We start from the raw sequence: 26,633 nt of genomic DNA on the forward strand, positions 1-26,633 counted from the left end.
CCTTCCAGCGCCACGGCAGAAGCTCTCCACGGTCAGGACCCCACATTCCCACAAACGGCCTTTCCCACAGAGCTGTGCGGCACCATGGGGTATACTCTTGCAGCTAGCGATTGCACAATTTGATCTTTACATGTATGAATTCGAGGAAGGAAAACAGAGGCCAAGAAAAAAAAAACCAAACAAACCAGTGGCCCAAAATAGTCCACGTTTTACTGAGAAAGCATTGAAGGCCGTAGAAAAGAGGAAGCAGGAGAGCCAGGATGAAACTGGAAGGAGAAAGGGTGTCACCCCAAGTTCACAGCCCGAATCTCTTGAGTCTTCCCCTGCCCTGCGCTATCGGAACATGGCGCCTTTAACTGAACTGAGTTCACTTCGTTACCTCGGCAAGCAGGGAGGCATCACACACACATTCTCCCGCTGCGGGAGCAGCCTCGAGCCAAGCCCTCCATGGTCCAAAAAGGAGGTGGTCGCCGTGGCCGACTATACTAACTAGGAATGTGAGCAAAGGTGAGAACAGGGTAGAAAAATGGCCAGGGGGCCTCCACAAGCAGCCGTGAGCGAGGGCAATTCAGGACTCAATCAGACCAAAACTTAGAGCTGAAGTCTGGGAGCCATTTTTACTGGGGGCTAAGTTTAGACATTGCCTGTGGGATCTCTGCCTGCTTTCTGTGGCCCCGACCCCACTTCTGCCCTGTGGAACAGTGTAGCTATAAAGAACACGGTGCTTTTGAGGCAGGGAGCCTGGGTTTGCTCTCTCCCGTACTGGGGTTTACACCCAGGGGCCTAGCTCGAAGCTGGTGCTCTATCACTACAGCCATGCCTCCAGCTGGGCTTTTTGTTAGCTGGACTTTGAATGCTTTGAACTTTTTTGCCCAGGCTGGTTTCAAAATGCTACTCTCTGGATCTCAGTCTCCTGAGTAGCTAAGAGTACAGCACGCAGCCTGGCATGTTATTTCTAACCATGTTTTTTTTCCCCCTAAGCCCTTGGTCAATTTGTTAAGGCTGGCACTTGGACACCAAGTGGCCCAGGAGTGGGCATGGTGTTGGCTCAGAGTGGGCGTGGCTCTGGATCAGAGTAGGTGGGGTTCTGGCTCAGAGTGGGCGTGGCTCTCCCTAGGAAGTCTTGCTGTTCTTGATGGTTCTTCAGACTTCCACAGTAAGTCAGCCCTCACAATCTCCACTCTGAAACCATTTTCCATGCACACAACTTTATCACCACCCATTCATCCACTGCCCTAGGACATGTGTTTGTACAAACCAGCAAGGCTTCATGGTTTGAACAACCAGTGTTAAAAGCAGGGTGCTAGGGCTGGGAAGGTGGCTCAGTGGTAGAGTGCTTGCCTTGCATGCATGAAGCCCTGGGTTCTATTCCTCAGTACCACATAAGCAGAAAAAGCCAGAAGTAGCACTGTGGCTCAAGTGGTAGAGCGCTAGCCTTGAGCTGAAGGGCTGAGAGACAGCACCCAGACCCAGAGTTCAGGCCCCACGACCAACAACAACAACAAAAAAAAGCAGGGTGCTAGACCCCATAGCTGATGCCTGATTTTTGCATTTTATACCAACAGTTGACAGTCTGAGTTAACAGCTGCTACCACAAACCAGAGAATCATAAGGCCTCCTGTTACCTACCACCGCGAGTCCAGGCTTGACTTACTCAGAGGCAGTGATAGGAGGACAGGCCTCACTGTGCGCAAGGGCTTTGCCCCTGAGGACCGCAGGCTCATGGTGAGGACCTGGCCGCTCCAGGCCTTAGCTCACCCCGGGACAATGGTGCTCTGTAATTACACACCACCACCTGGCACACAGGAGTTCAGCCCCTTTCTTCCCAACTAACCCTGGATCCAACAGCCCCTGTCCCACTGTGGATTCAGAGCAAGCCTACTTTAGCTGTTTTCTGGAGAAAAATGTTTTAAGAAATGGCTAAAACATTTTATGTGAGTTTCATCTTATAGCCCAATACCAATAAAATGATCTTCTGTTGTATAATATCCACACTAATATAGTATAGTGCACATATACCCTATATAGCATCTAGAACATGCTATGCAATATGTGTAATATGTATGATATATGTAACATATAAAATGTAGGTATAACCTATAACTCACTGCATGTATGCACGATAAATACAATGTATCACATTATGTGTAATAGATAGCATGTGCACTGTAATATTTTGCATATAATATGAACTATGAGTTAAAGCTAAATTTTAGGTATTTTCCTAGGTATTGGCTACATGCAAATGAAGCACAGAGCCAGACATTGCCCAGGTGTGCTCTTGGTTGATATTCACAATAACCCTCAAGGTAACTGTTCCCTTACAGATCAGGAAATGGGTCTAGTGAGGTGAAGTAGCTTGCCTCATGTTTCCTGCAAGGTCGTGTAACCACGTGGGCAGCAGCACTGAGCCGTCGTTGGGCTAGTGACAAACCTCCTTCAGTTCCCAGGCACCACCGAGAGGAGGGTGGTGGGCAAGGAGGGAGCTACAAATCCTCCGGTCCCCTGGCTACACACTCTCACTCTAATATGTAGAAAGCAGGGAATCTGGGGCATAGAAAGATTAGCGCAGGCTGGGTGTGGGGCTCACTCTGTGATTTCTGACACAGGAGGAAGAGCAGATTATGGTGTGAAGGCAGCCCAGGTGAAAGGTCAGCCATACTCCATCTTAACAAAAAGTTGGATGAGCTAGAACATGCCTGTAATCCCAGCTAAGTGGAAGATATAAGTAGGGGGATCATGGTCTAAGATAGGCTAGGCAAAATAGGGAAGACTCTGTGAAGAGTAACTAAAAGAAAAACGGGTTAGGGGCAAAAATCAAGGAGTAGAGTGCCCACCTCGCGAGTCTAAGAACCTGAGTTCAAACCACCATGGTGAAGGGAAGACTGGACTATGCACAGAGGTTGGAAGTCAACCGAAAAACGACTGGCTTCAGTGTGAAAACCCACCGCAGGTCCAGGCCCTTGTGCAGGCCACTGCTCATAGCTGCTGGAGGGAAAGGGTTCCTTAGCCTATCTTGGCCTCAGATGCATGCTTAATGGTAATAAGAAAACAACGCCTCCGGGTGAAGACAAGCAAGTGGAAGATTTTCTACTGAAGACAGAGCAAGGGACAGACAGAGCTTTCCTCTTCCTGTGTCCCAAAAGGGCCGGGCACAGCCTGTCACCGGACATCCTTGTCTTGGCACTAGCAAGAGGTGCTCTGTCAAGGTGACTCTCCTCATTCCCGAGAGAAAACAAACCCCTGCCCGTTTTCTAAGCAAGGGCTCTCTCGAAATCCAAGCGAGTGATGGTTACCAGCTGACTGCCTCACGCAGTCCTGGCAAGGAGATGAAGAAGGGGGCTGTCCCTTTTGGGGTCCCCATGGACCGTCGCATCCCAGAGGAGGGGGCTGTTCTGGGCAGTTGCAGTGAATATACGAAGTCTTCAGAAGTGGGCCCGCTTGTGCTCGGGAGGCTGTGGTGGGAAGATCCTCGCTTAGAGATCGGACTGAGCTATGAGCAAGACCCTGCCTTAAGGAAAACAAAACACACACAAAATCAAAAAGGAAGTGTTGGCATTGGCGCAGACAACTTACGATGATGTCGTGTGGAGTCTTGAAGGTTCTGATGTAGTGGCTGTAGTGGCTGTCATCCATCTGCTGTAGGATGGTGATCATGCAAGCCACAAAGCTGCCCTGGAGAGAGAGAACACGCAGATCTAAGACTCCTCAGACCACCCACCGCTGGAGACATGCACGCATGCACATGTGCGCGCGCGCGCGCGCGCGCACACACACACACACACACACACACACACACACACACACACACACACACACACACACACACACACACACACACACACACACACACACACACACACACACACACACACACACACACACACACACACACACACACACACCATGAACTCCACAGGGACCCCTCAAATCCAATCACACTGCCTTCCCTAGGGCTATGACCTAGGAGAAAGCCTATGGATCAAGCCACACAACACCAAAGATCTTAACTAGATAGAGCTTCTTGTGCGGACAGAATCGTATTCAAGAAAGCCCATGGAGAGAAATGTCTGAAAATACTCCGAGTGGTCCAACAAACATAAATGTGAAGGAAGGCCAGAAAGAAGAGGAAAGGGAAATGGAATACTCTGAACTGGAAAACCAGAAATGTGCAACGCTCCAAGGGGCTTGAGATTTCGGGGTCACACTGCAATCACACCAAACGTGTCGAGTGGCAAGGACAGGAGAGGCAACTCTGTGGGAAAACACGCCGGTGCCATTGCTCCAAGGCCCCTTTAGCCGGGAATGAAGACATGCTTAATGTCATTTCTATTTGTGAGGTCAACAGCTCCCTACCCCACCCCAGTACCACCCTGTGGCAGGCCCACAGATCGGAGAACAACATGGTTTCTGTGAGTCCGGAACAGCTGTCCCTAGGAGGGAGGGAAGACTTCCTAACCACCACCTGTATGTATGTATAATTCCCTGCATGTATAATTGCACCTGCACCTTTCATCCACAGAGTCGCTAATATTGATTCACCCTCAAATACCCAGCCTCACACAGCGGGATGAAGCTAGGCACAGTGTTGCACGCTTCTTCCTGCGGTTGTGTCTCTGTCTCTTCACCTGCATGCTCCTCTCTTTCTCCTGTATGTTCATCTTTCTCCACACTCGCTTTGCCTCTGTGTCCCCTCCCTTGCTGGAATGTTCCAGGAGGTTCTTACTTTAGGCAGACAATGCCATCTTCTCATGTGAATCTTACAACCTCTCTTCAAGAGCATAAATCCATGGGGCTGGGAAGGTGGCTTAGCGGTAGAATGCTTGCCTAGTGTGTATGAAGCCCTGGGTTTGATTCCTCAGTACCACATACACAGAAAAAAAGCTGGAAGTGGTGCTGTGGCTCAAGTGATAGGGTGCTATCTTTGAGCAAAAGGAGCTCAGGGACAATACCTAGGCCCTGGGTTCAAGCCCCAGGACTGGCAAAAAAAGAAAAAATAGAACATAAAACCAAAGCTCTCGAGTTAATTTATATTATTATTGTTATTATTATTATTATTTGGTGGCACTGGGGTTTGATCACTCTAGGCGTTGGTAGGCAGGCACTCTACCATGGGGCCACGCTTCCAGCCCTTTTTGCCTTTGTTATTTTTTAAATTTTCCATGTGTGCCCAGGCCAGCGTGGACCCTGATCTGTCTCTTGATGCTTTCTCATAGCTGGTATGATAGGAACATGCAGCTGCATCCAGCTATTGACCCAGATGGGGGTCTCACATTTATGCCCTTGTGGATTTGGAACCACGACCCTCCCCGTCTCGGGCTCCCAAGTCGCTAGTGTGATAGGAGCGAACCCCTGCGCTAGCCAGGGCCGGTGTCCTACTGAGTGAACACCATCCAACGTGTCAGGCCTGGGATCCGCTCTGGGCTGTAGCACATCACTTAGGATGTGAAGGGCCAGGGTTCGGGATCAGGGTTCAGGGGGAAGCCCCGGAGAGGCGCTCACAATGTGGGGAGACTGCCGGTTCATCCCGATCACCGTCCGGTTGATCCTCCGCAGCAGCCGCTCCATGATCAGCTGTATGTGCGTCGCCGTGGGGCCCTGTGGGGAGACACCGACCGTGACACTCATCACCCCTGCTGACTCAGTTTCCCTCATCTCCGGGGAGCCTTGCACAGAGGAGCTCTCTTTCCTTAGATCTCATCCTGGCTTTTCCTTAGGGGGCAATCTCTTATCCCCAGTGGACAGATGGTAGTGCAGAATGACAACTCTACGAAGAACACAGACCATCGCCAGGGCCTCCATTAAGCCCATAGTTTGTGCTCACACTGAGCTCTCCCTGGCCACAGCCGGTCAGGATCCCTTAGTAGCCAGCAGTCCCCAGTTCTGATGGCAAGCGGTGCCCAGGGCCATGAGGAAGTGAAAGACAGAAATAAAAAGTGGCATCAGTAGCTCATGCTTGTAATCCTAGCTACTCAGGAGGCTGAGATCTAAGGATCACGGTTCAAAGTCAGTCTGGGTAGGAAAGTCCATATGACTCTTACCTCCAATTAACCACCAAAATAAAAGCCAGAAGTGGAGCTGTGGTTCAAGTGGTAGAGTATCTACCTGGAGCGAAAAATCTAAAGGACAGCACTCAGAGCCTGAGTTCAAGCCCTCGTACTGGCACAAAAGCAAAGCCAAATCCCAAATGCTGTTTGCACTGAGCTCCAGAGAAATCAACAGTGTCAGAGAGAATAGAAAGAGAGCGCGTCAGCAGGGCAGGACTGCCCACCCAGTGCTGGGCAGGAGATGCTTCTGCAGAGAAGAGGAAGTCTCAATGGGTCTCGGCAGAATGTCCAGAGTTCTTAACGATCAACGGCTAGCCAAGTGGGCAGTGCTTGGCAAATCTGTCTGAGGGTCCCTGGAGCTAGACGTCCACGTGAGCATCTGGTCTGTCCAGTCACCTCTAAAATGAGCTCCCTGTGTTCTCAGCTTCCCCGAGCCTCTCCCATGGAGACAGCAAGGTGGTGCCCCACTCACCACGTCTTTCCTGTCCAGCACCTCCAGGATGCTGCTGAGAAGCTGACAGCTGGCCTCGTGGTCCGGCTTGCTTGAGTGGTCATCCAGCTGGCCGCTGAGCTGGTCCGTCAGCAGCGGCAGCAGCACTTCCCGGCACTCTGAGGAGGAAATGAGGAGGCTCACTACTCCTTCTGTAGCTCCCCGCAGCCAGTCCCGCAAAGGCCCACCCTGTCCATCCATCCATCCATCCTTCCTTCCTTCCTTCCTTCCTTCTTCCCTCCCTCCCTTGCCTGCCTGCCTGCCTTGTACTTGTTAAGTGTGCTTGCTTGTCTGGTGCTCTTCAGACATGTCTCCAGACTGGCTTTTTGCTGGGTTTTGAAGATGGAGTCTTACAGACTTTTTTGCTCAGGCTAGTTTCAAACTGTCTGGTTTGAAACTGGTCCATGCCATTTCTTGCACTCAAACACTACCCTTGTTTTCTTTTTCTTTTTCTCCTGGTTCTGTGACTTGAACTCAAGGTCGCCAGCCATTGGCCAACTTGCTTGCTTGGCAGGTGCTCTCCTACTCGAACCATGCCTCCAGCCCAGCCTTTTAAATGGCTAAATTAGCTAAATGGGGGTAGAATCTCATGGACTTTTCTGCTTATGCTGGCCTGAACTGTGACCCTTTAGATCTCGGCCTCTTGAGTAGCCAGGATTACAGGCATGAGCCACCTGGAGCTCCACTTTTCTACATCTTAGAGTTCATTGCAACACATTAGAATGCTTGTAAAATGTTTTCTATTTAAGATCATTCATTCACTAGCTTCCCAAAGGCATTCATGCTACCTCCCACCACATGCTAGAAATATTTGGAATTGCGGATCGCTAATTGATGGAGGTCAGAAAATATCAGGAATCCCAAGAAGCCACGGATAGTACCTAGTTCCAGTCCTTCCTTCCGCAGAAACAGAACAGGGAGACTGAGAGCTGAGATTTGGACTTAGTCCATAACTAGCCGAGGGCTCTCCCACCAACACTCCACCCAACTCTCCTGACCCTGAGGCCTCTGCTGGCAACAGTCCTGTCCCATCTGTTAGGAAGTTACCGGACCAGATGCCCTCACCCAGGGCGGTGGCAATAGAAGGTTCCATGGCTGCCCTACTCTAGCAGTCTTGGGTTAATGAAAAAGAACCAGGAATTGGACTGTCTCCTTTTTATTTGTTTGGGATGGGAGGGAGAGGAGAAGGAGGAGGAGGAGGAAAGAGGAAGAAGAAGTATGCTTGACCCTAGTCACAAAAGTTAAAAAAAAAAAAAGTAATTTTATCAGCACTGCAGTTTTTCCTGAGGTTTGGAGTGCTGGGAATCTGGCTTCTCTCTTCCTCTAAAACCACACCCTGATGGTACTACTGTGCTGGCTTATTTCCCTGGGGTAAATTCTGAGGTCAGCTGCTGAGGTGACATCACTGCACCAGGGCACAGATAAGCCATCCTCAGCTCCCCTGGGACACCGGTGGGGCCTGACTCAGTCCTGTACTCTGCACCCTGGCTTGCCTGCACAGTAAAGGCAAAGAGCCGCCTGCCTGGGTGCCTATGGCTCCTCTTTTGAAGACCAAGTTACTTGCTGCTTATTCCAATTAAAGATTCAACACACCGTTCTGGAAATAGTAAACCTGGCAACTGCTTTTGTGTTTCTTTTTCTTTGCTGGCCTTGGCGTTTGAATTCAGGGCCTTGTGCTCACGAGGCGGGCACTCTACCACTTGAGCCACACCGTCAGCTCATTTTCTCTTAGCTGGAGCCAGCTTTAAACTGTGATCCTCCTGTACAGCTGGGCTTACAGGAACAAACATGTGGCTTGTGTGTTGAGATGGGGTCTCCTTCATTTTGGACTGTGATCTTTCAGTCTCCACTTCCTGATTAGCTGGGATTCTAGTTATGAATCATCACACCCAGTTTGACCTGGGTTCTTAAAACCCCAATATCAACAAAGTGGCCAGAACATTACTGGCATGAAAACAAGATGAACAAGGCAAAAGAAAGCAAGCCTAGCCTCCCCAAGCAGGCTGCTCTGGGCGGGGTCTTACCTGACTGCTGGAACAGGTTGCTCTCCACCACCTTGGACATGCAGTTGAGTTTCTGCCGGACCAGCTGGTTGTCAGGAATGCTCTGGATGAACTTGCAGAAGAGCACGCTGCAAAGAGATACCCTGGGTAGATGGGCTTGTGCTGCCCAGCTAGAGTTCTCACACAACCTTCTCTTCCTGCGAGCTGTGCCTGCAGAACTCCCAGCACCCGGAGCCCGGGGAGTGTTGGTGAGGCTGTATCTGGCTCCCTGGGGGGCTCCAGGAAGAGCCAGGGTCACACACCCAGGCTGCCCATGCCTGCCCACCATCACCGTCCGGGGCCTGACTTAACCTTCAGCACCCCCAAATGCTTTCTGCAGCGAAGGGCGCTGTAATGTGACTATCTTCTGCGTGTCCCCAGAGAAAGCGCACATCTGTCTCTCGGGGGCAAGTTTTATGAGTTCTTTGGCTGGTTCTACAGCACCTCACTGAGCATAATAAGGTGTTTTCTATACAGTTTCTAGAACAAAAGCTCGTGTAAGCTCCCAGCAAGATATGAACGGTGTCTGGTACTTACCTGAGCTCCACAGGATCGAACACCAGCTTGACGTCGTTAATGATGCTAGGGAGGTACTTCAGAGCTGCCCCCTGCAAGAAACCCGCCAGGGCTGAGTCACAAATCCAGGACTTGTTGTTTGGCTCTGACTTATTGGCTGGGCTGGAGCCTTGCAGAGGGGACTGGAGGCAGACGCCCTCGAAGGAGGAAACGTGGCCACGTCCAACTGAACCTTGGAAACCCTCTCCAGCCCATGGAGCCCCAGGAGGTATGAACTTTTCCCACCAGCCAGCTCCGGCCAGCCCTGTGGGGGTCATTTTCCCTACATTCTTGAGGTCTTCTTCTTCACGAAGTTGCCAGAAAGAACCAGGAATAAATAACAAAAGTCCACGGTTTTATGTTGTTTCCCATTTCAAAAGGTGTGGGGGGCTTGGTGGGTTCTGGGAGGAATGAGGGGACTAGAGAGAAAATAGTAAACTTAAGAAAGGCACGAGGCTCTGTTTACTGAAATGGGGGTAGGGGGACAACAGGAGTCATGCCAGTTATTCCTGGGCATGTCTAACAGGTAGTTTGTCTCTGGCAAAGTGACACCTGGAAAGGCCAATGTATTTCCAGGGGAAAATGTGGGCTTTTTCCTTTACTGCTGCTGTTCTGGTTGTGCTTTGTTTAGTGAGTATGTGTGTGTGTGTGTGTGCGTGTGTGCGTGTGGCTCTAAGGTTGGAACTCAGGGCCTGCACATGCTAGGTAGTATTCTGCAGCCAGCTTCCTCCCCACTCCCTTTCTCGTTTACTTTTCTAAGTTCTATACAAATCCACCAGCGAGCCCATGCCCTGGGTAGTTAGTTGTTCCTCTCCCACTCTGGTCAGTCAGTCCTATGGTCCAGAGCATCTTTACCCAGCGTCTTAACCCCAGACTGACCTTGATCTTGACGGCTTCCTCCAGAGGTCTGTCCATCAGCATATTGAAAGCCAGGAATAACTGGCGGATTGAGTCATTAAACTCATCTCCATCTTCGCTCTGGCCATAGAATCTTAACAGGAAAGGAAAAAAAAATGAGAATGAAAAGAAGTTGGGTTGTCCAACTTTCAAGGAAATTTTAAAATAAGATTTGCAGTCTCAAAAAAATGCCAGAGCTGGGTTCTGGTGGCTCACACTACTCAGGAAGCTCAGATCTAAAGATTGTAGTTAGAAGCCAGCCCAGGCGGGAAAGTCCATGAGATTCTTTTGTTGTTGTCGGCCATGGGGCTTGAACTCAGGGCCTGGGTGCTGTCCCTGTGCTCTTTTGCTCAAGGCGAGCACTCTACCACTTGAGCCACAGCACCACTTCCAATATCTGGTGTTTAACTGGAGATAAGAGTCTGGTGGACTTTCCTGCCCAGGCTGGCTTTGAACCGCAATCCTCAGATCTCAGCCTCCTGAGTAGCTAGGATTACAGGTGTAAGCCACCAGTTCTTATCTCCAATTAACTACTCAGGAAAAGCCAGAAGTGGAGCCTTGGCTCTAGGGGGTTTCCTCCATGACCCCCTACTTCCTCCTTCTCCCTCTCCCTCCCTCCTTCCCTTCCTTTTTCCCTTCCTCTGGCGTCTGACACAATCCTTTCTGTCTCACTTCAATTCCCCCCCTCCCTCTTTCTTTTTGTGTCATTTCTGGAGCTTGAACTCAGGACCTGGCACTGTCCCTCAGCTTTTGTGCTCAAGGTGAGTGCTCTACCACTGGAGCCCCAGTGCCATTCCTGCTTTTTTGGTGGTTAATTGGGGATAAGAGTTTCATGGCTTTCCTGCCTGGGCTGGCCTTGAACCACAATCCTCAGATCACAGCCTCCTCTCAGCTAGGGGCTTGGGTCACAAGAGTTAAGGTTCAGACCGTGTGTTGAGAAACTCCTCAGACTGAAACCAGTGGGCTGTCCTCTATCTGCCACACATGCCAGAACGCTGATGGCTTGGCGCTGCCACGCACCTGCTCCGATCACAGTGCTCTAGAGGCTTCTCAGAGCTGCCAACGCCTCAGAAATCAGCTCTTTCTCCAACGTACAACTCAAGAGGCCTTCCCCCAACTGCGCAGAAGCACACCACACAAGTCTCGAACGGTACCACACATGCTTAGTGGCCACTGCCAAGTACCCGGTGTAGACAGGAAACCCGTGTAACACACCTACACACGCGAGCATGCGAATGTGTTTATATTTAAGTTTATCTCTGCACACCTGTGACAAGTCGCAGCCAAAAATCCAGTACCCTATTAATGTGTAAAATCACCTTTGGGCTACTGTATGTTATATAAAAAACAATGAATCGTGTTTTCAGACTTGGGGGCTATCCCCAGGATACCTCATGATGTACTCATGCAAATATTCCAAATTTAAAAAAAAAACTATCCTGAGACCTAAGCGGCTGCTGCCAGTCCCACGCCCCGTGGACACAGACAGTCAGCTTGCACATTATGTGGGCCCAACTCGGGGGGCGGGAACGCCAAGTGGAAATCACGGTCCACGGTAACAGGGTGACAGGCAATTCCCAACTCACCCGCTTGGCACAACTAGAAAAGAACTTATTTGCAGGTCAGTCCCCACAGTCTCTCGGAATCAACAAATCTCAAAACAGGAAATTCACTGGGCTCTGCGGCTCAGCGCTGGGCGTCTGCGTTTTAACCACTAGCTAAAGCTCTTTAGCGGCACTCCCCGCCCCAAGCCCAAGGGCTACTGTGGCCCTTCGCTTTCGGGCAGGCCCTGGCTTTCTGCTCTGTTTCCCATAATCCACTTTCCACAGGGAAGATGGAATGATTTCAAGGTGATGCCCTGGATTGCTTCATTCATTGAAGTCTCCTCCATGTCATCTACCTCCCTTGGGCCACAGGAAGCTCTCTCCCTGGAGCTGTCACCCTACCTGAAGCCCCCTGCAAGTGCTACATGCCATCCCTGCACCTCTCAGCCCTGCTATGAAGATGGCATCAGGATTCTGCTGATAGGAAAGGACTCTCCCCGCTCCACCCCAAACTGCTTCCAGACCTCCTTTAACACCTTCACAGTCCACTTCGTGCACTGACGCTCTGGACCCCCACAGCTTCAGGATGGAGGGCTCATAGTTGGCCACAAGCCTGACAGATAAGGGAAATGTCGGCAAACCGCTCACCTCAGGTAGAGCACGCGGGACTGGATGATGAACCTGAACAAGTACTTCAAGGCTTTCAGAGCCGCAAAGAGCAAGTCTGTCTTGCTGGAGTCATCTGCGTTCGCCACGTAGAAGTTCAGGACCTTGGAGAGTTTTCTTCAGAGGGGAAGAAAGGCAAGCGAAGTCACCAAGAGAAGGGGGCTCAGAGACCAGGGGTAGGAGGTGGCACCGTGAGATGAAGAGCCATAACTCTCCTGAGAACATGCCAGAACAAACTCACTCTTTGCTGTTCTAGACAGCTTCTCTGCAGTCTAGGTTTGGAACATCCATTCCCTCTTCTGCTTAGAAAGACTGGATTAAACACTAGGATTAAAGGGATCTAAATCGGAAGCATTGAAGAAATTTAATTAGAGGGATCTTTTCTCTTTTCTCTTTCTTTCTTTTTTGGTTTATGGAGTACCCAGGAATTGAACCCAGGCCCTCATGCCCGCTAGGCAAGCACTCTACCACCCAGCCACATTCCCAGCCCGATTAGGATGTTTTCATCGCTGGCATCTTCAGATGCGCATTGAAGGATGGGTGATTGTTGGCTGAGGAAATATTAGGAAAGCTAACTCCTTCCATGTGTCCAGATCTAAGTCTTCAGGATCCGAAATCATAGTGCCAGAGAGAAACTTCCCTGAGGGGGGGAAGGACTCTCGTTCTGACTCTACAACCCTCTCAACAGACAAAAGTCTTCTGGGATTTTAGATTGCTTTTCCTGTCTTCCCAAAGTCTTTGGATTACAGATGGTCTTGATCTTGCATTCATGGTGTGTGTATGTGTGTGTGCTGGTACTGAAGCTTGAACTCAGAATTTCATACTTCTCTTTTTTTGGGGGGGGTATGGTTTTTTGTTTTTTTTTTTTTTTACAATATCTCCTCTATTTTATTTATTGATTGATTGATTATCAGGGTGATGTACAGAGGGGTTACAGTTACATAAGGTAAGAAGTACACTTTCTTAAGATTTGTTGCTTAAGGCTGGTGCTTTGCCAGTTGAGCCACATCTCCCCTTCTGATATTTTGCTGATTTGAGATAACAGTCTCTAGGATTTGTCTGCCCAATCTGGCTTTGAACTGCGATGCTGAGATCTTAGCTTCTAGGATTATAGGGTTTTGATCTTGTGCTACCAAAGAGTAGTTTTGAGGGCACTGATATTTCAAGCTTTTCCTTTAAGAATCTCTGAGCTTTTCTGAGATGAGCACAAAACCCAGAGGACACAGGTTTGCTGTATCAAGCGCTGTCAATGTGCTCTGCAAGTGACTGTCGATCTCGCATGGCGACAGGTGCCTGGCAGTGTGTGCAGTACACAGGTGTGGACCCAGAGTTCCCCAGAGTTCTGACCTTGAGCTCTGTGGCCTGGGACACGCTGCCTTGTCCGTGGGTTTCTCCATGCTCTTTTTTTCCTTTGCCTTTGAAAATTCACTTAGGAGTTGGGTGTAGTAGTACACACCTATAATCTCAGCACTTGGGAGACAAAGGACTGACAGCCTCAGTTTACCTTGAAGGTCTCCTTTGGCTCAATCCACAGCAGCAAGATTTCTCACTGCAGCGGCCACTCATGTAGAAAGAGAGGGAGCTGGGTGGAAATAATCCTGTCGCTGGTGTATGTGCTGCCTTCCAGTATAACATAACCAGCCGCTAGCTGGCGACTGTGTTACAGGACACCTCCCTTATGTAACCAGGTGTCGGCACCTCTGTGCTTGTTTAGTTCAGAAAAGAACACCAGGGCGGGGCACTGGCAGCTCATGCCTGTAATCCTAGCCCTCAGAAAGCTGAGGTCTGAGATTGGAAGCCAGCCCAGGCAGGAAATTCCATGAGATTCTTATCTCCAATGAGTGATCAAAAAGCCAGAAATGGAGCTGCGGCTCAAGTGGTAGAGCATTAGCCTTGAACATAAAAAACTCAGAGCAGTGTCCAGGCTCTGTCAAGCCCTAGGACTGGGGGGAAGAAAAAGAAAAAAGGGAAACCCCAGCAGGGACCCGTGGTCTGATCTGACCTAAGAGTCGGCAGCCATGGACACGATCTGGCATACGTCATCATCCAAAAGGGAGTTTACGCGTGCCAGCGACACTCAGCACAGGACTGCAGGTGAACAGTAGGAGGTGATAGGCCGCGTTCTACACTAGAGAGAGCTGAGTGCCCCCGGAAGGAGCTCGGAGTGGACATGGGGCCCTAGAGGCCTCCTGTGTGCCAGAGTAGGAGGTTTGCCTTGTTAGGCCAAGGAGCGATCAGCAACACGAGGCTCTGAGGTGCAGGCCGAGGCCAGCGGCTGCCCTTCTGGCCCGGCTTCGTTCGTCGTTCAATGCCCTGACAGCCAGGTTCATTGTTTAATCTCGCTGACATCCAGATTCTGAGTTCAGCCTGGACTGTGTTCCTAAAATGACTTCAATTTTTTTACTACATGTTCTGGATTATTGTTTTTTAAGTGCCTATCTGGACAACTGGTGGCTCAGCCTGCAATCCAGCAAGCTGCAGTCTAAAGTTCTTGGCTCAAAACCAGCCCCAGGCAGACAAATCAGAGAGGCTCTTTATCTCTAAGCAACCAACCAGCCTAAAAAAGCTGGAAGTGGAAATGTGGCTCAAAGGGTGCAGCACCGGCCTTGAGCAGAAAAAAACGAAGCGAGAGTGTTAGGCCCAGACCTCACGCTCCAAAACTGGTACAAAAATAAATAATAAATAAATAGAAGTAAAATAAAATATAGCCATGTCCAGAAGGAAGGATTGGAAGGTGACCTCTTTCCCAGGAGGAGAATACACAGATAACTCCTTCTTTCCACCTGAACGCTGACAACCAAGTTCCACTCACAGGCACATTTACCCAACTCCTCTCATTTCTCCAACACCCAGCCCCTGGAACACCAACCCACCAACCTACCAGCCTGCCACCGCGCTGGTCCCCTGTGCTATACTCACACGTATGCCAAGGTGGCACTGAAGTGCTTGTAAATGTAGGTTTCGAGGACAGGATTAAAATGCTGGAACTTGATGTCTCCTATCAGTGAAATAATAAACACCTGCGGGGGAGGGGGGCGGAATGTCAACAGCTGCAGGCCACAGCGCCAGGCATGCTGTCAACCAGCAGGACTCCTTCTCATGCTTGAACAATTCTGAATCACAGCTACGCTGAAGTCACGCCATCAGGTTGAAATTTATTTCACACTAACGATGAGACCATTATGTATGAGGTTCGTGACTGATGGCCAGGAATGATGGATACAGGCCAACACCCCTGACCGCAGGGAGCTGGCAGTCCCAAAGCAGGGCATTCAGTAAGCAGATGACAAAAGCCAGGGCAGAGAACAGCACATGGAGGGTGGGACTCGGACAGGTTTTCTGAGGGCTGATCCCAGTAAGTTCTCACCGCCGACGCAGTGTGGAACTTCCCACGACATTTTACTCCCGAGTGTGAGCGTGAAAGCTGAACCACTTACCAGTGCGTCAAACACAAGGGAGTCGTACGTTTCGTTGTCCGACATTTCCATCATGATGTTAAAAAGTGCATCCAGCGTATCTTGCAAGAACTGAAGGCGAGAAAAACAGAGAGGTTTACTTCAGTGAGTCCATTTGGCTCACATGAAATCGTATTTGCTTGTGTGGTACAAATTCAGGAACAATGATATTCCAGAAGAATAGGGTTTAAAATGCCATTTTCTTGCAAATGAGCTGTGCAGATAAGAAGTCTTCTAGTTACCATGACTGGCTGAAAATGTTAACATAAAGGCACCGAAGGTTACATTTCACTGGGTGCTGGAGGCTCACGCCTGTAATCCCAGCTGAGATCTGAGGATCTTGGTATAAAGCCAGCCCAGGCAGGAAAGTCTGTGAGATTCTTATCTCCAATTAACCAGAAAAGGCCAGAAGTGGAGCTTTGGCTCATGTGGTAGACTGCCAGCCTTGAGTAGAAGCAGCTAAGGGACAGCATGCCAGCTCTGAGTTCAGTTCTAGTGCTGGCACACGCACACACACACAGAAGTAGATCTAGCTACGAAGATTGACATACCTTAACAATCTCCCCTCCATCCACCTCCATGAGCTTCTTGAGGTTGTGCTCGATGTTCTGGGCATTGGAACGCCAATTTAACAGGCCTAACAGGTCAACTGCGGGAGCAGACACAAAGCACATGCATGAATGACAGAGCTACAGAATTCTCCAGAAAAGGCAACTGTGCATCCTACCAGCAAATTCAAGGGATACTTCATATTTCAATTTGCAGTCTCTCATCTAAGAAAATACCTTGTGATCTCTTTCATTCTTCAAGAAGAAAAAAAGTTAATTACTAACGTATATCAAACATCAAGCAACATCTGGCTGGCAGTCACATTTCTTAAGCAAGGACATGAGAGTCACAAAAACGTACCCGTTACCTGACTTATCTAACTGTAAACCCCCTGTACATCACCTTTATAAGTACCATAATAAATTTTTTAAAATAAGTAAACTTCAGAAACACTTTCTAGATAACCTTCCTGCCTTCAATTTCCTGTCTTGCTTATTGTCTTCCTTGCCATGATCTACATCTGGGCGGATTGGAAGGAAAAGAGCAATTTATATATAGGCATTCATTTGCTTCAGATTCATGACCACTGCTGGGCACTGGTGGCTCACATCTGTAATCCTAGCTACTCAGAAAGCTAGGATTACAGCTACTCAGAGATATAAGGATTGAGGTTCAAAGCCAGCCCAGGAAGGAAAGTCCATGAGACTCTTACCTCCATTAACCAGCAAAAAGCCAGAAGTGGAGGTGTGGCTCAAGTGGTAGAGCACCAGACTTGAGTTAAAAAAAAATCTAAGGGACAGTCCCTGGGCCCTGAGTTCAAGCAGCCATCCTGGCACACACATACCCCCAGAAGAAGTACTGAAATTCTTTTCACTGTTTTAATGATGAGTGATTTGGGCAGTACTGCCTGGAAGATTATTGGAAGGGCTGAGGGCAGAATTGAAGCACCCGGCATCCTGCCCAGGAACCACGTGGTCCAGGCCAGTGAGTGTGATCAGGCAACCAGGGCCAGTGGTCAGCTCACGCGTCCAGGACAGCCCTGCTCCCCACCTACCGTTCTGGGTGAGCTTTGTGGAGCAGATGAGTGTGGCGATCTGGAAGCTGTCCTTCGTGCTGTCCTTGCTAGATGCCTGCAGTTCCTTTTCTTCCATCTCCGCCTTGGTCCCAGGCAGTGTCAGATAGAATTTGGCATCGTCCATTTTCTTGTTGTCACCCTGAAAGGAAAGCACATTAGGCATGGCAGAGGATGGGTGGCTTGTGTCACACGCCACACATAAAACACGCCTGTCCACATGGGCGTGCAGGGCCCACGGGAAACACGTGACTTCATCCAGTCTCAAGCCTCCAACTCCCACGCTGTCAGCGCCTGCCACAGAGCTTCCGCATGCAGAGATCATTTCCACACAGGATTAACAAAAGGAATAAGTTGAGATCTGAGGATCGTGGTTCAAAGCCAGCCTGGACAGGAAAGTCCATGAGACTCGTATCTCCAATGAACCACCAAAAAAAAGCCAGAAGTGGAACTCTGGCTCAAGGGGTAGAGTGCCAGTCTTGAGCAAAACAAGCTCAGGGACAGTGCCTGGGACCTTGAGTTCAAACCTCAGGGCCAGAAGAAACAAACAAAGAAAGGAAAACAAAAAAGAATATCCAAGTCACAGCCAGAGGTAAATCAATAGATGACGGAATAAGGTTGGATTTCATTTTTAAAAACTCTTTGTGCCAGCAGAGTTACAAGCGTGTGGGGCTCAGCTGCCAGGGAAGGAAGCAAGGCCCTGAACACACAGAGAGAGCGTCTGGATCATGGTGACGGGAAGTGCAATCCTACCACACCCACCAGGCTCCAACCAGGCCCAGCCAGGCACCGCTGTGTCCTGCAGTAGAGGGAGAGGAGGCCACTGCCCCTGCCACCCAGGGCCACCGCACACCCTCCGCACCAGGCCCCAGCACTCTCTTGGGAGGCAGTCCTGGAATCTGAACTCAGGGCCTTTTGCCAGCTAGGTGGGCGCTCTACCGCGACGCCATTCCTTCAGCACTGGGGTTTCTAGAGTTTTATGGGGCAAACCCGTCTGGATTTCCAGCTGTCCACCTAAACCTGACGGCTGGGAGGGGAGGGCGTCTCATTCCGTCATCTTTACCCTGTACACCACCAGGTCGTGCCTCCCGTCCTGCACGGTGGTGCCATCCGGGTTCATCAGCTTCACGAAGGACACCCCAAAAGCTCGCTCTGACTTATCTCTGGCTGAAAAGACAGAAACACACGTGTGGGCAGTGTGGAAGGCCAGCACACCACGGCAGAGCCGAGGGGAGGGGCTAGTGAATTTCCCCTGTGCTCTGATAGGCAGCCACAGTCACAAGCCCCGACATGGAGATGGCCTGCTTCCCAGGGCAGGAGCTTCTCCCTCCATTCCCTGTCTCAGGTCGCCAGGGCCACCGAGACTTTCCTGCCTAGAGGGTTACCACATGGGAGAAACTCTATTTGGAAGTCTGAAATCACTTTTCAAGTGTCTCTTTCTCCGGATCCACAAAGTGTGCGAGGCAAAGGTATCTTCCTTTTTTTTTCTTGGCAATCTGTCACACTGATACTCACACTCCTGCGATGATCTGTGTCGGAAGGTAAACCGGATGTGGCAGCGGGTGACGTCGTCGATGGGGATGTACACCTGTGCGGAGGGAGCGCATCAGCACGCTACAGACACAGCGTCTCACTCATCCTTAGACATTCAGGCTCACTCTGGTAGTTTTGCACAGGTATTGGGGCCTGAACTCAGAGTCTCTTGCTCTTGCTTGACTTTTTTTTTAAAGCTCAAGGCTGCTCCTCTACTATTAGAGCCATAGCTCTGACTTCTGGCTTTTTGGCTGGTTTGTTGGAGCTAAGATTCTCCTGCATTTGACTGTCTAGGCTGGCTTTAAACTGCGATCCTCAGGTACTCAGCCTCCTGAGTAGATAGGATTACAGGTGTGAGCTACCAGTACCAGGCTAGGCTCAGTTTTAATGACCTTATTTTTATTTGACATCTAATAACTGCATGTATGTATAGGGAACAGTATGATGTTTTGATTAATATGTATTATGCCAATCATATCAGAGAAATCAGCAAATATATCATTTTGAACTTTTATCCACATTGTGGGTGTGTGTATATGTGTGCGCGTGTGTGCACAAGTGTGCATGCAGGTCCAGGGTTTGAACTCAGGGCCTCATGTTTTTGTTCTACTTCCCCCTCAGGGTTGGAGTTCTACCACTTGAACCATACCTCGATTTCCTTATCCTCCCTTTTTTTTTTTGGTTGGTCATGGGGCTTGAACTCTGGGTCTGGGCGCTGTCCCTCAGCTCTTCAGCTCAAGGCTAGCGCTCTACCATTTAAGCTACAGCATCACTTCCGGTGTTTTCTACTTATGTGGTGCTGAGGAATCGAACCCAGAGCCTCATGCATTTAAGGCAAGCACTCTACCACTGAGCCACCTTCCCAGCCCTCATCCTGTCTTTTTAAATCCAAGTCCCTTGCTCACAGCTACTCTGAGATGGATGATGCGAATGAGGGTCAACGTGAGCATCTGCTCGGGGCCTGGTTTCCTTGCTTTCAGATTTCATTAATAGATACAGGATCTCTGGGGAAGATGTGATTGCAGGGTTTTAGTTTCTGACTCTTCTCTGGAAAGCTCCAATGTCTGGGACAGCCAGTGCCCATGCAGCCTGGGGCTGGGGGGGACTGGGGCTCAAGCTCTGATGCTAGCAGGCTCTCTAACATCTTGGGGGGAAGCTGGGGAGTCCCGGCCCCCTACTTGACAAGAGGGCATCCCAGCACATGCTTGTGCACCCCCAGGGCCTCTGTGGGCGGCAGAGGACACCCCTGATGGAAGGGCCAAGAAGCAAAACACGTCTACCGACAGCTGAGCATTTCTGGTTGATGGTAGACCAGCTTGATGCCAGTGGTGTCACTGCATGCTTCTCTATTTAGAGCTGGAGACTTTAATGAATGAGAATGTGGGCTCAAAGTGTAGAGTTCACTGGAGATAAACCCCTATCACCTAGAACCATCCATTCATCTCTCCTGATCTACCACAGGCCGCTTATCTGCAGCTTCCGGCTAGGGGGAGAATGACAGCGAGGAAGGAAGGAGACAGGAGAACGATAGGGAGAGGGGAAGAAGGGAGACTCCGCCAGTTCTCCAGCTCTCACCTTGACTGTCTCGTACCAGCAGGGCTGCTTGACCTGGTAGTACACGACCGACTTGTACTCCGAGATGCCCTCGTACCCCGCGCCCGGGAAGATCGCTTTCTTTGGAATGAAAGAAACAAGGGGGAGAGGATATACACGACTGTCTAAAGAAGCGAGAGCATACGTACGCCACACACACGGCCCCCTGTGCACCCCGCACGCACCCCACTTCCGTCACCGTAGGATATGCCTTACTCTGACCTCTGTACCCTCACTAAGTTTGGGGTGTGAGGAACTGAATTTTTACCACTCGAACCACACCCCCCAGCCTTTTTTCGCTTTCATTCTTCTTCACGCTTTACCCCACACGCCTAGACCACAATCCTCCTCTCTATGCTGCCCACAGTAGCTGGGATGACAGGCGTGCACCACACCGCACCCAGTTTCAGTGGTTGAGGTACTTCTTCTTTTTCTTCTTTGTTGGAACCATTTGGTTTCAAAACCTAGTAGCTATTACAGGCTCAGCCCTGGAGGCCCAGCTCTGCCCTTCCCTTTTACGTTTCCAAACACCATCTGAAGTTTCCTCTGGCCAGTGGTCTTTGCTCTCTCTTCCCTCTTCTTTCTTTCTACCGTCTCTCAGGGAGCAGCGGCCAGTGACCAGGCAGCCAGGCCTCACACACTGATGTCCTGCTATGTGAGAATACCAAGTCCGCCTCACGTCTACGCCCCGCTCAGCCTCCAGGCTCAGCACACTGGGACTTCGTGGGCCACCTCCAGGCTACTGAACAAAGCTAACACACAACCTGCCCTGGGCAGCCCTCTGATGCCCAATATTCTCAGGCTTCTTAGCCAACTGTCTGAATATCTGTTTCCTCCTGGGGCCCTGGGGGAAGGATAGCGTGTGGCTCTTGGTGGCCGGCCAGGCTGCCCACAACCTTTCCTCCTTCATGACAGAACCAAGGCTTCCTTTCTAGCAGCCAGACTTCCAGACACTCTGGACACCTGGGAGAAGGTCGAGCCTCTCTGCAGTGGAGAACATGCTCAGCCAGCTCCGCCCCCCCAACAACAATGGCGGGGCGCTGGGCTTCCGGGGACCCACATACCTCCAGGAGGTTGCCCTCCTCGTCAAACACAGACATGGTCACCTCCACATTTTTGGGTGTCTTCTTCTTCCCTTTGTCAAACTCCCCGTGGATCAGAGTGATATAAATGTCGTTCCGGACATCTCCTGCCATGGGAGGACAGAGCTGTGAGCGTGGCTGACACACGGTGCCACGTGTCAGGATGTCAGAGGTGGAAGAAGACGGTCGGGCACGGCTGACCGTCCATCAGCCACAGCTTGTGTCCCCGCTCCTCCTGGGGTCACAGCCACGAGGGGACGGCCGTGGGAAGTGTCACTCTTCTCAATAGCATTCCACGTCCTTGTCCAACAATAAGCATGTGTGTTACAGTATGTAAAGCCAAGCCATTTTTCATTATTAATGGAGTGTGTGTGTGTGTGTGTGTGAGACAGTGTGACTAAGTCCTCACGGTAAGAGGAGTCTGGTGTGAAATGAGGCTTTAGAGACAAAAGGCCCACAGGTCACGTAAGAATCTGGTCTTTCCAGAAGAGGATCTTAGAGGAGGAACGGGCAGGTGCAAGGCCTCTGATCACATAAAATAATATTTATCAGAATGAGCTGCAGGAAATGAAAACCAGAGGTGTTTTCTTTGTTGCTATTTTTGTTTTCTTTTTGTCTTGTTTGTTCACTCATTTGTCTTTGGGAGGGAAAGGGGGGCACAGAAATGGAGGGACAAAGGGTGAACAAATGCAGTAGTGGTCCTCACTGGGTAGGGAAGGGAGGGAAAAACTGAGAGATCGCCAGGGGAGGGGTGACATTGTCCAAGAAGAAATATATTCTTTATCTGCCATATGTCACTGTAATCCCTCTACGTATCACCCTTATAAGAACAATAAAAACAATTTTAAAAAACCAGTGTCTTTATCTGGAATGCAAACGAAGTCAGGTTTTCAGCCGGGAGGAGTGGAGGAAAGCAGGCAGGCTGAGGGCAAAGACCATTCACGTCACAAGATGGAGGGAGTCAGGTACCAAGAGGGAGTGAGTCAGGGTGCTGTACAAGGAGGCGGTGAAGCGAGTTCTGGTCATTGCAATCCAGGCAGACACAGGGGTGGAGGTAAGAAGCCATCCAAGGTAAAAGCACTTCATTCACAGAGAGGAGCTACAGAGCTGGGACAGCAGGGGGAGAGAAAGGCAGCAGAACACAGAGCAAACCAGCCATTCTCCCAGACCGGAACACCACGCGCTCACAGCCACGTGACCCAGCCTGGCAGGGTTTGTACACCAGGGAACAGGACGTAGAGCTGGAAATGGTGAGTGACAGTGAAAAGCATTTTCTTGGCCTGGCCACGGGGCAGGTTGCTGGGGCCTTTGTCTGCCGTTGGCAGTGAGGGAGCTGCCTGGGGGTGGGGATGGGGTGCGGGGGACCCTTCTTGCACAGAAAGTGCAAGTGGAGCAAGCCGTTTACCTGGCAGTATGATTTCTGGAAAGCCCATCTTCCGGGCTATGGCTGTCGATCTATCCACCAAGTGAGAAAAGTTCTTCTGCACTTGAGCGAGGTCACCAGGCAGCAGCTTCAAGGACACCCAAAGTCCTTAAAAAAAGAAAAGAAAATGTTCAGTTCCTGGTGTGATCCAGACAGACACCGTGTAAGCATCACCTCGTCATAAAGGATCCGAAATTCCCCCAGTTAAACTGACGTTGCTCCATCAATCACAACCGGGCTTTCTTTCAGGAATTTGACAGACAGGTGACAGATTCTTAAATTTAAGGGAGACACAGATCAGAGTGAGCCCTCACAGATACCAAACTATTGCAAAGTTACAATTTTGTGCAAAAGCCATAGCATTTAATCTCATTGGAATAAACGAGACTAAACGTGATCATCTATGACAATGTTAACATGGGACAAAAGAAATGTCAACAAAGCACAATGAAAAGCCACCATCATTTCATAAGGAGGCTGAGGTGCTTTTTTTGGTATTTAAAACAGAATCATTTTTATTTCTCAGGTCCTATTGTCATTCAAATAGATTCCTAGATAATAAAAGAAGTGAACAGGAAAAACTGTGAAGGAAGTAGAGGAAGAATAACGTATAGATACTAAAATTCTGAAAAGGAACCATCTTTTAAATGAGCGAAAAAGAAATCGCGAAAGCAAAACCATGAGTGAGGCTTCAGTCTTGATATACATAAAGATGCAAAAAGCCTCCTTAGTGGTAGTGAGATACCTGTCAGAAATGAAGAACTAACAGCCGTTATAAGAAAACTAAAATCATGACAAATAAGTGGGACAGGAATATACAATTCACAGGGACAGGTAATATAGTTTAATAAATATTTAGAAAAAACTCAGAGAAAATGTGTCCTAAATAAGAACGATTATGTAAAGGGCTCATAACATCTGAGATAGGGAAAGTCAGGGAATCCATGCTTACTGAGATGCAGGCTAATTTATTGACTTATCTGCTTATTAAAAATCCAAGTGGAGGGCTGGGAAGGTGACTCAGTGGTAGAGCGCTTGCCTTGCATGCATGAGGCCCTGGGTTCGATTCCTCAGCACCACATAAGCAAAAAAGAAAAAAGCCGGAAGTGGCGCTGTGACTCAAGTGGTACGGCGCTAGCCTTGAGCTGAAGAGCTGAGGGACAGAGCCCAGGCTCAGAGTTCAGGGCCCATGGCCGGACCCAAAAAACAAACAAACAAACAAATAAAATCCAAGTGGAAATCTGCTTTCCATCTTCCCAGGAGTTGCAGATTTTCCTTGTTTTCAGCTATCCTGGGGTTTGAACTCAGGGCCTCATGCTTATTCCCTGGGCAATCTACCCATTGAGCTACACCTCCAGCCCTTTGGGCCTTAGTTATTTTTATTTGATAGTCTCACTTTTTTTGCTCAGGCCTTAGACTTTGATCTTCCTTGCTGTGCCTTCCATGGAGCTGGGATTGCAGATGTGCACGGACATACTGGTTCGGGTGCAGATTGCTAAATACTAGCTGGCAAAGGCAGGTAAGAGGGCAGTGAACCCCCAAAGCGGTAACGGGAACCATGGTGGGTTAAAGCACATCAGGACAACTGGCCACACCGGTGTGTCTGGTTTAAGCTTGTTCTCTTCACTGCACCCCCAAATCCTACTTCAGGGTGTTTTCTGGGGGAAGGAGTTGCCCAAATGAAACAAGCCTTTGGCATAAGGCTAGTTGTAGTAATGAACAATGATGACAAGATAGAAAAGCCACTTACGAGTTACCTAAGGGATTTAATTTTCTTAAATCTGTTAAGTAAAAATGACACGGGGCCATCTGTTTGGACTACGCTTCCTGTACAATGCCCCCAAGAATCCAGGCTTAAAAATCAAGCTAGAGTCATGGAAGGAAAAAGTTCCACAACACCAAAATGTGTATTTGACTTCTAAGAAATCAGGAGAGAAAGAAAAACGGCAAATTTACTACACAGGCCAGTTGAATCCATAAGACAATGAAGTTCCCTCTGTGTTAACCCTTACCAAAAAAGTAACCAGAAGTAACCAGATATTGAGGAATTACTTATCTTCTCTTTGTCCTTAAAAGATCCTTCTTTGTTTGATGTGTCTTTTTTTTTTTTAGCCTTTTTCTGTCTATAAATACTAAGTTCTCTGCTCTGCCCACCAGAACAATTATTCTATTTAATGGAATAAAGAACTCTCCAGTCCTACCAGAGAAAGTATAGCTAAATAAGACCTTTATACTAAATGCATTTTGATTTTATTTTTCAGATAAGTCTGGGCAATAGAATATTATGCAGTCATAAAAAATATTTGAGCATAAAGACATTTGAAAAGAGCTTGTTTTGTTCAAAAGCAAGGAAAGAAATAACAACTGCTCTCAGTTTTGTATTTTAAAACAAAACTATAAAACAGCAATCTAGCAAAGGTGTGAACAGCAATCTAGAAAAGATCTTTTCTACTCTAATTAAAATTGTATTCTTAGGTTAAGAACTAAAAAACCCAGAAGAAACAAATTTAGTTCTTTGTCTTCAGGTAATTTATTGCTTATATAACTTTCTTATTGAGAATAACTGTGAACACATGAGAAACTAAATATGCAGAAAATAATGTATTTTCCAATTGTCTCTAATTCCAAAGACAGTCACAGGCCAGGGAAGAAAAAGTGACTCAGTCTTCAAAAAATCTGGTGTTTGAATTCTAAAGTTTCAACTGTTTTCCTCTGCTGTTTGGATTTAACACACATTTCTAGAGCGGATTTGCTCTTCGTTGAACTGACACCACAATATGACAAGGAGACAGAAAAACAAGGAGCAGAGCTTGGTGAAGTGGACCATTGGTTCCTGATCACAAATTCTCCATTTTAGAAAACAGAATGGGTAAATGGATTCCACTGGCAGCACAGGATCACCTCTGAACCTCCTTGCCTTTGCATTTACTGTCAACTCTGGGTGCGTAGAGAAGAAGAAATGACTCATAACATAAACACTGTGTTCACAGGCCGTCCACCTTGGACTGTGATCTAGAGAGAGGGAGAGAGAGACAGAGAGAGCGACAGAGAGAGTGAGGGAGAGAGAGAAACAGAGACAGAGAGTGGAGCAGAGAGAGAGAAAGAGGGGGAAGGGGTGAGGGAGAGAGAGGGAGAGAGAGAAAAGAGAGAGAGGGAGAGGGAGGAGAGGCTCTGTCCCACCCCAGCTGAAGTCCCTCTCAGCTGAGTGGCTCCTTGGTCACCTCCCTGCCCAGCCCGTACCACTTCTGTACCTTGTCCCTTATGATTGACCTCCTTGGCCGCTATCACTTTATTCAGGACGGAGGTGAGGGGCTCGTTCTCGCCGATGACGCTGGACGTCATCAGGGGTGACATGATGAGCTGCCTCTGCCGGATGTAGGTTTCCATGGCAATTCTGGGGAAGAGGGAGAGAGGTGAGCGGGAGGTACAGCCGGATGTAGGTTTCCATGGCAATTCTGGGGAAGAGGGAGAGAGGTGAGCGGGAGGTACAGCTGGATGTAGGTTTCCATGGCAATTCTGGGGAAGAGGGAGAGAGGTGAGCGGGAGGTGCAGCCGGATGGTGTCTGCCGCACAACCCCACAGCCGGTGGCTCTGGAGAGAACCGGGAAGTACAGATTCAGTCTAACCAGAGTGTTTTCTGTATTGCCACAGACCTCAGGGCACCTGCACTGGGTCCCGGGATTCC

At 49.2% G+C, this 26,633-nt stretch overlaps 1 protein-coding gene across 1 annotated transcript in view; it reads right to left on the reverse strand.

The window, feature by feature from the left end:
- The window catches only part of Dock5 (dedicator of cytokinesis 5), a 138,168-nt gene that overhangs the window by 32,073 nt on the left and 79,462 nt on the right, over positions 1-26,633 (reverse strand). Inside the window, exons 12-28 of the mRNA XM_042697792.1 lie at positions 26,200-26,342; positions 22,931-23,056; positions 21,508-21,632; positions 20,426-20,524; positions 18,833-18,905; positions 18,381-18,484; positions 17,300-17,459; positions 16,248-16,345; positions 15,679-15,768; positions 15,161-15,261; positions 12,224-12,358; positions 10,014-10,125; positions 9,117-9,187; positions 8,562-8,668; positions 6,520-6,656; positions 5,503-5,598; positions 3,577-3,675 (exon numbers count right to left, since the gene is read on the reverse strand). Coding sequence (XP_042553726.1) covers positions 3,577-3,675; positions 5,503-5,598; positions 6,520-6,656; positions 8,562-8,668; positions 9,117-9,187; positions 10,014-10,125; positions 12,224-12,358; positions 15,161-15,261; positions 15,679-15,768; positions 16,248-16,345; positions 17,300-17,459; positions 18,381-18,484; positions 18,833-18,905; positions 20,426-20,524; positions 21,508-21,632; positions 22,931-23,056; positions 26,200-26,342 — 1,876 coding nt within the window. The remainder of the gene's footprint in view (positions 1-3,576; positions 3,676-5,502; positions 5,599-6,519; positions 6,657-8,561; positions 8,669-9,116; positions 9,188-10,013; positions 10,126-12,223; positions 12,359-15,160; positions 15,262-15,678; positions 15,769-16,247; positions 16,346-17,299; positions 17,460-18,380; positions 18,485-18,832; positions 18,906-20,425; positions 20,525-21,507; positions 21,633-22,930; positions 23,057-26,199; positions 26,343-26,633) is intronic.

This window comes from Dipodomys spectabilis, unplaced genomic scaffold (assembly GCF_019054845.1).
Source record: "Dipodomys spectabilis isolate Male_0828 unplaced genomic scaffold, ASM1905484v1 ptg000229l, whole genome shotgun sequence".
NCBI lineage: Eukaryota > Metazoa > Chordata > Mammalia > Rodentia > Heteromyidae > Dipodomys > Dipodomys spectabilis.